The sequence below is a fragment of the Lampetra fluviatilis genome, unplaced genomic scaffold (assembly GCF_964198595.1).
Source record: "Lampetra fluviatilis unplaced genomic scaffold, kcLamFluv1.1 SCAFFOLD_1179, whole genome shotgun sequence".
In the NCBI taxonomy this organism is placed as follows: domain Eukaryota; kingdom Metazoa; phylum Chordata; class Hyperoartia; order Petromyzontiformes; family Petromyzontidae; genus Lampetra; species Lampetra fluviatilis.
In genome coordinates this window covers 10,001-19,421 of record NW_027620658.1, presented here as the reverse complement: position 1 = coordinate 19,421, position 9,421 = coordinate 10,001, and the positions used below count along the sequence as shown (strand labels likewise).

Here is a 9,421-nt window from a genome sequence, read left to right as displayed (position 1 = left end):
TACATGAGTGTGTGTACACATGAGTGTGTGTACATGAGTGTGTGTGTGTACATATGAGTGTGTGTACATATGAGTGTGTACATATGAGTGTGTGTACACGTGTGTGTGTGTACATATGAGTGTGTGTGTGTACACATGAGTGTGTGTACATATGAGTGTGTACATATGAGTGTGTGTACACGTGTGTGTGTGTGTACATGTGAGTGTGTGTATACATGAGTGTGTGTGTGTGTGTACACGTGTGTGTGTGTACATATGAGTGTGTACATATGAGTGTGTACATATGAGTGTGTACATATGAGTGTGTTTACAAAAATACTGCATTATCTAGGCATCGGGGTGAATATAAAAATCTATTTAAAAAAATCGCGTACGAAGTTCAACCAAGTTGCACAACTCCTCTGTGCAACACATTCACACACACACACACACACGCGCATGTCTGTGTGTGTGTGTCTGTGTTAGTGTGTGTCTGTGTGTGTCTGTGTGTGTGAGTGTGTGTCTATGTGTGTGTCTGTGTGTGTGTGTGTCTGTGTGTGTCTGTGTGTGTGTCTGTGCAACACATTCACACACACACGCATGTCTGTGTGTGTGTGTGTCTGTGTTAGTGTGTGTCTGTGTGTGTCTGTGTGTGTGAGTGTGTGTGTCTGTGTGTGTGTGTGTTAGTGTGTGTCTGTGTGTGTCTGTGTGTGTGTCTGTGCAACACATTCACACACACACACACACACGCGCATGTCTGTGTGTGTGTGTGTGTCTGTGTTAGTGTGTGTCTGTGTGTGTCTGTGTGTGTGAGTGTGTGTCTATGTGTGTGTCTGTGTGTGCGTGAGTGTGTCTGTGTGTGTGTCTGTGTGTGTGTGTCTGTGTGTGTGAGTGTGTCTGTCTATGTGTGTGTCTGTGTGTGCGTGAGTGTGTCTGTGTGTGTGTCTGTGTGTGTGTGTCTGTGTGTGTGAGTGTGTGTGTGTCTGTCTGTGTGTGTGTGTCTGTGTGTGTCTGTGTGTGTGTGTTAGTGTGTGTCTGTGTGTGTGTGTGTGTTAGTGTGTGTGTCTGTGTGTGTGTGTGTCTTTGTCTGTCTGTGTGTGTGTGTTTGTGTGTCTGTGTGTGTGTCTGTGTGTGTCTGTGTGTGTGTGTGTCTTTGTCTGTGTGGCTGTGTGTGTGACTGTGTGTGTCTGTGTGTGTGTCTCTGTGTGTGTCTGTGTGTGTGTCTGTGTGTGTGTGTGTCTGTGTGTGTGTGTGACTGTGTGTGTCTGTGTCTGTGTGTCTATGTGTGTCTGTGTGTGTGTCTGTGTGTCTATGTGTGTGTGTGTGTCTGTGTGTGAGTCTCTGTATGCGTGTGTGTGTGTGTGCCACACGGGGGGAGACAAAGGCGGCCGGGCGTGGTGGTTGTGGTGGTTGTGGTGGTGGTTGTTGTGGTGGTGGTTGTGGTGGTGGTTGTGGTAGTGGTGGTGATGGTAGTGGTGGTGGTAGTGGTGGTGATGATAGTGGTGGTGGTGATGATAGTGGTGGTGGTGGTAGAGGTTGTGGTGGTAGTGGTGGTGGTGGTGGTTGTTGTGGTGGTTGTGGTGGTGGTTGTGGTGGTGCTGGCCACCCACCCCTCTGTGTGTGTAGCCACAGTGCCGGTAGCCTTCATAGACGCTGCTGAGTGGGTGGGTGAGTGGGTGAGTGGGTGGGTGAGTGAGCGGGTGAGTGGGTGGGTGAGTGGGTGAGTGGGTGGGTGAGTGAGCGGGTGAGTGGGTGGGTGAGTGGGTGAGTGGGTGGGTGAGTGGGTGAGTGGGTGAGTGAGTGAGTGGGTGAGTGAGTGAGTGAGTGGGTGAGTGGGTGAGTGGGTGGGTGAGTGAGTGGGTGAGTGGGTAGGTGAGTGGGTGAGTGGGTGGGTGAGTGAGTGAGTGGGTGAGTGGGTAGGTGAGTGAGTGGGTGAGTGGGTGAGTGGGTGGGTGAGTGAGTGGGTGAGTGGGTGAGTGGGTGAGTGAGCGAGTGGGTGAGTGAGTGGGTGGGTCAGTGAGTGGGTGAGTGAGTGGGTGAGTGAGTGGGTGGGTGAGTGAGTGAGTGGGTGAGTGAGTGGGTGGGTCAGTGAGTGGGTGAGTGAGTGGGTGAGTGAGTGGGTGGGTGAGTGAGTGGGCGAGTGAGTGGGTGAGTGGGTGGGTGAGTGAGTGAGTTGGTGAGTGAGTAAGTGAGTGGGTGAGTGAGTGGGTGAGTGAGTAGGTGAGTGGGTGAGTGAGTGGGTGGGTCAGTGAGTGGGTGAGTGAGTGGGTGGGTGAGTGAGTGGGTGAGTGGGTGAGTGAGTGGGTGAGTGAGTAAGTGGGTGAGTGGGTGAGTAAGTGAGTAAGTGCGTGAATGAGTGAGTGGTTGAGTGAGTGGATGAGTGGCTGCTGGTAATATATTGATGCAGCTGATGATGATGATACTGCCGATGATGATTATGCTGCTGACGATGCTGCTGCTGCTGATGCTGATGATGATGCTGATGATGTAGCTGATGCTTCTGATGATGCTGCTGCTGCTGCTGATGATGATGATGCTGATGATGTAGCTGATGCTTCTGATGATGATGCTGATGCTGATGATGCTGCTGCTGATGATGCTGCTACTGATGATGCTGCTGCTGATGATGCTGCTACTGATGATGCTGCTGATGATGATGATGCTGATGATGCTGCTACTGATGATGCTGATGCTGCTGCTACTGATGCTGCTACTGATGCTGCTGCTACTGATGATGCTGATGCTGATGATGCTGCTACTGATGCTGCTACTGATGCTGCTGCTACTGATGATGCTGATGCTGATGATGCTGCTACTGATGCTGCTACTGATGATGCTGCTACTGATGATGCTGATGCTACTGATGCTGCTACTGATGCTGCTGATGATGCTGATGATGTTGCTACTGATGATGCTACTGATGATGTTGCTACTGATGATGCTACTGATGATGCTGCTACTGATGATGCTGATGCTGATGATGCTGCTGCTGCTGATGCTGCTACTGATGCTGATGATGCTGATGCTGATGCTGATGATGCTGCTACTGATGATGCTACTGGTGCTGCTGATGCTGCTACTGATGCTGCTACTGATGATGCTGCTACTGATGATGCTACTGGTGCTGCTGATGCTGCTACTGATGCTGCTGATGATGCTACTGATGCTGCTGATGATGCTGATGATGTTGCTACTGATGATGCTTCTGATGATGCTGCTGCTGATGCTGCTGTTGCTACAGCTGCGGATGCTGCTGTTGCGGCTGCTGCTGCTGCTGCTGCTGATGATGATTCTGCTGCTGATGGTGAATCAGCTGCTGCTGCTGATGATGATGAATCTGCTGCTGATGATGCTGCTGCTGTTGCTGCCGCTGCTGCTGCTGATGCTGCTGCTGATGATGATTCTGCTGCTGTTGCTGCCGCTGCTGCTGCTGATGATGATGATTCTGCTGCTGCTGATGCTGCTGATGATGCTGCTGATGATGATGATGCCGATGGGAGGCTGGGGGTTGGTTGGTGGTGCCTGGTGCAAGGGCAGTGTGCTGATGCTGCTGCTGCTGCTGATGCTGATGATGATGCTGATGCTGATGATGCTGCTGATGATGCTGATCGTGAGAGAAGACAGAATCGTCTCCTGACGACGTGGAGGAGGTGGAGGAGGTGGAGGAGGTGGAGGAGGTGGTGGAGGTGGTGGAGGTGGTGGAGGTGCGGTCTGCACCACGGACAGAGTTGACCTGGAGCAGATCCACAGGGTCAGAGAGCTCCAGGTAGTCCTGGCGGAGGGCGAGTTAGACACACACAGAGAGACACAGAGTCAGAGAGACACACAGAGAGACACAGAGTCATAGAGAGACACAGAGAGACACACACAGAGACACACAGAGAGACACACACACAGAGACACACACACAGAGACACACACACAGAGACACAGAGAGACACACACAGAGACACACACACAGAGAGCTCCAGGTAGTCCTGGCGGAGGGCGAGTCAGAGAGACACACAGAGAGACACAGAGTCAGAGAGACACACAGAGAGACACAGAGTCAGAGAGAGACACAGAGAGACACACACAGAGACACACAGAGAGACACACACACAGAGACACACACACAGAGACACAGAGAGACACACACAGAGACACACACACAGAGAGCTCCAGGTAGTCCTGGCGGAGGGAGAGTTAGACACACACAGAGAGACACACACAGAGACACAGAGTCATAGAGAGACACAGAGAGACACACAGAGAGACACACACAGAGACACACACACAGAGACACACACACAGAGACACACAGAGACACACACAGAGACACACAGAGAGCTCCAGGTAGTCCTGGCGGAGGGCGAGTTAGACACACACAGAGAGACACAGAGTCAGAGAGACACACAGAGAGACACAGAGTCAGAGAGACACACAGAGAGACACACACAGAGAGACACAGAGTCAGAGAGACACACACAGAGACACACAGAGAGCTCCAGGTAGTCCTGGCGGAGGGCGAGGCAGAGACACACAGAGAGACACAGAGTCAGAGAGACACACAGAGACACACACACAGAGACACAGAGTCAGAGAGACACACAGAGAGACACACAGAGAGACACAGAGTCAGAGAGACACACAGAGAGACACAGAGTCAGAGAGACACACAGAGAGACACACACAGAGACACAGAGTCAGAGAGAGACACAGAGACACACAGAGAGACACACACAGAGACACACAGAGAGCTCCAGGTAGTCCTGGCGGAGGGCGAGTTAGACACACACAGAGAGACACAGAGTCAAAGAGACACACAGAGAGACACAGAGTCAGAGAGACACACACAGAGACACAGAGTCAGAGAGAGACACAGAGAGACACACAGAGAGACACAGAGTCAGAGAGACACACACAGAGACACACAGAGAGCTCCAGGTAGTCCTGGCGGAGGGCGAGGCAGACACACACAGAGAGACACAGAGTCAAAGAGAGACACAGAGAGACACACACAGAGACACAGAGAGACACACACAGAGACACAGAGTCAGAGAGACACACAGAGAGACACACACAGAGACACAGAGTCAGAGAGACACACAGAGAGACACAGAGTCAGAGAGACACACAGAGAGACACACACAGAGACACAGAGTCAGAGAGACACACAGAGAGACACACACAGAGACACAGAGTCAGAGAGAGACACAGAGACACACAGAGACACAGAGTCAGTGAGAGACACAGAGACACACAGAGACACAGAGACACACAGAGAGACACACACAGAGACACAGAGAGAGCTCCAGGTAGTCCTGGCGGAGGGAGAGGCAGACACACACAGAGAGACACAGAGTCAGAGAGACACACAGAGAGACACAGAGTCAGAGAGACACACAGAGAGACACAGAGTCAGAGAGAGACACAGAGAGACACAGAGAGACACAGAGACACACAGAGTCAGAGAGACACACAGAGACACACAGAGAGACACAGAGTCAGAGAGAGACACACAGAGAGACACAGAGAGACACACACAGAGATACAGTGACACAGAGACACACGCAGAGAGAGAGAGACACAGAGACACAGAGACACACAGAGAGACACACAGAGACACACACAGAGGGATACACAGACACAGAGTGACACACACAGAGACACACACAGAGGGATACACAGACACAGAGTGACACACACAGAGACACACACAGAGAGCTCCAGGTAGTCCTGGGGAGGGCAGAGGCAGTGAGTCACAGAGACACACACAGAGACACACACAGAGACACACAGACACACACAGAGACACAGAGTCACACACAGAGACACACACAGAGACACACACAGAGACACACAGACACACACAGAGACACAGAGACACACACAGAGACACACACACAGAGACACAGATACACACACACAGAGGGATACACAGACACAGAGTGACACACACAGAGACACACACAGAGAGCTCCAGGTAGTCCTGGGGAGGGCAGAGGCAGTGAGTCACAGAGACACACACAGAGACACACACAGAGACACACAGACACACACAGAGACACAGAGTCACACACAGAGACACACACAGAGACACACACAGAGACACACAGACACACACAGAGACACAGAGACACACACAGAGACACACACACAGAGACACAGAGACACACACACACAGACACACACACAGAGACACAGAGACACACACACACAGACACACACAGACACACACAGAGACACACAGACACACACACACAGACACACACACACAGACACACACACACACAGAGACACAGAGACACACACACACAGACACACACACACAGACACACACACACACACACAGAGACACAGAGACACACACACACAGACACACACACAGAGACACAGAGACACACACACACAGACACCCACAGAGACACACAGACACACACACAGAGACACAGAGACACACACACAGAGACACAGAGACACACACACACAGACACACACAGAGACACAGAGACACACACAGAGACACACAGACACACACACACAGACACACACACACAGACACACACACACACAGAGACACAGAGACACACACACACAGACACACACACAGAGACACACAGACACAGACACACACACAGACACACACAGACACACAGACACACCCCCCCCCCCCAACTCACATCCTGAGTGGTGATGCTGAGGATACGGTCCAAATCCTCCACGAGCTGGTGGAACGTGGGTCTCTGGCTCGGCATCGAAGCCCAGCAGTCTCGCATCATCATGTAGCTGTCAACAACAACAACCACAACAACAACCACAACAACAACCACAACACAGGGTTACACAACAACAACCACCACCACCACCTCCCCCACCACCACCACCACCACCACCACCTCCACATCCACCTTAACCACCACCCCCACCATCTCCACCTCTAGCACCACCACCCCCACCACCCCCACCACCACCACCACCACCACAACCCCCACCACCACCACCACCCCCACCACCACCACCACCACCACAACCCCCACCACCACCACCACCACCACCACAACCACCACCAAAACCCCCACCACCACCACCACCACCACCACAACCCCCACCACCACCACCACCCCCACCACCACCACCACCACCCCCACCACCCCCACCACCACCACCACCACAACCCCCACCCCCACCACCACCACCACCACCACAACCCCCACCCCCACCACCACCACCACCACCACCACAGTTGTTGTGCTACTCACAGCTCGTGGTTGCAGTTGCTGGGCTGTTCCATTCGGTATCCGTCACGAAGCAGCTTAAACAACTCCTCCACTGGGATGCCGGGATAGGGAGATCCACCCAGAGTGAAGGTCTCCCACAGGAGCACTCCGAACGACCAGCTGGTGAGACACAGACACACAGACACACAGAGACACAGAGACACAGAGACACAGAGACACAGACACACTGAGACACAGAGACACAGAGACACAGAGACACAGACACACAGAGACACAGACACACTGAGACACAGAGACACAGGGATGCCGGGATAGGGAGATCCACCCAGAGTGAAGGTCTCCCACAGGAGCACTCCGAACGACCAGCTGGTGAGACACAGAGAGAGACACTGAGACACACAGAGAGACACAGAGACACTGAGACACTGAGACACAGAGACACTGAGACACAGACACACTGAGACACAGAGACACTGAGACACAGGGATGCCGGGATAGGGAGATCCACCCAGAGTGAAGGTCTCCCACAGGAGCACTCCGAACGACCAGCTGGTGAGACACGGAGAGAGACACTGAGACACACAGAGAGACACAGAGACACAGAGACACTGAGACACAGAGACACTGAGACACAGGGATGCCGGGATAGGGAGATCCACCCAGAGTGAAGGTCTCCCACAGGAGCACTCCGAACGACCAGCTGGTGAGACACAGAGAGAGACACAGAGACACTGAGACACAGACACACAGAGACACTGAGACACAGACACACTGAGACACAGAGACACTGAGACACAGGGATGCCGGGATAGGGAGATCCACCCAGAGTGAAGGTCTCCCACAGGAGCACTCCGAACGACCAGCTGGTGAGACACAGAGAGAGACACTGAGACACACAGAGAGACACAGACACACAGAGAGACACAGAGAGAGACACAGAGAGAGACACAGACACACAGAGACACACAAAGACACAGGGATGCCGGGATAGGGAGATCCACCCAGAGTGAAGGTCTCCCACAGCAGCACTCCGAACGACCAGCTGGTGAGACACAGACACACAGAGACACAGAGAGACACAGAGAGAGACACAGAGACACTGAGACACAGAGACACTGAGACACAGACACACTGAGACACAGAGACACAGAGACACAGGGATGCCGGGATAGGGAGATCCACCCAGAGTGAAGGTCTCCCACAGGAGCACTCCGAACGACCAGCTGGTGAGACACAGAGACACAGACACACAGAGAGAGACACTGAGACACAGAGAGAGACACAGAGACACTGAGACACTGAGACACTGAGACACAGGGATTCCGGGATAGGGAGATCCACCCAGAGTGAACGTCTCCCACAGGAGCACTCCGAACGACCAGCTGGTGAGACACAGAGACACAGAGACACACAGAGACACAGACACACAGAGAGAGACACTGAGAGACAGAGAGACACAGAGAGAGACACAGAGACACAGACACACAGAGACACAGGGATGCCGGGATAGGGAGATCCACCCAGAGTGAAGGTCTCCCACAGGAGCACTCCGAACGACCAGCTGGTGAGACACAGAGACACAGACACACAGAGAGAGACACTGAGAGACAGAGAGACACAGAGAGAGACACAGAGACACAGACACACAGAGACACAGAGACACAGGGATGCCGGGATAGGGAGATCCACCCAGAGTGAAGGTCTCCCACAGGAGCACTCCGAACGACCAGCTGGTGAGACACAGAGACACAGACACACAGAGAGAGACACAGAGACACTGAGACACTGAGACACAGGGATGCCGGGATAGGGAGATCCACCCAGAGTGAAGGTCTCCCACAGGAGCACTCCGAACGACCAGCTGGTGAGACACAGACACACAGACACACAGAGACACAGAGACACAGAGACACAGAGACACAGACACACTGAGACACAGAGAAACTGAGACACTGAGACACAGAGACACAGAGACACAGAGACACAGAGACACTGAGACACAGGAATTCCGGGATAGGGAGATCCACCCAGAGTGAACGTCTCCCACAGGAGCACTCCGAACGACCAGCTGGTGAGACACACAGAGAGACACAGAGACACAGAGACACTGAGACACTGAGACACAGAGACACAGACACACAGAGACACAGAGACACAGAGACACAGACACACAGAGACACAGACACACTGAGACACTGAGACACAGAGACACAGACACACAG

General features: G+C 53.0%; 1 protein-coding gene across 1 annotated transcript in view; it reads right to left on the bottom strand.

The window, feature by feature from the left end:
• Nucleotides 1–3,202: 3,202 nt before the first annotated feature.
• LOC144954206 (fibroblast growth factor receptor 1-like) overlaps nucleotides 3,203–9,421 on the bottom strand; it is a gene marked incomplete at its 5' end in the record, with an annotated part of 10,486 nt that continues 4,267 nt past the window's right edge. Inside the window, 3 exons of the mRNA XM_078884760.1 lie at nucleotides 3,203–3,751; nucleotides 6,642–6,747; nucleotides 7,221–7,358. Coding sequence (XP_078740886.1) covers nucleotides 3,215–3,751; nucleotides 6,642–6,747; nucleotides 7,221–7,358 — 781 coding nt within the window. The remainder of the gene's footprint in view (nucleotides 3,752–6,641; nucleotides 6,748–7,220; nucleotides 7,359–9,421) is intronic.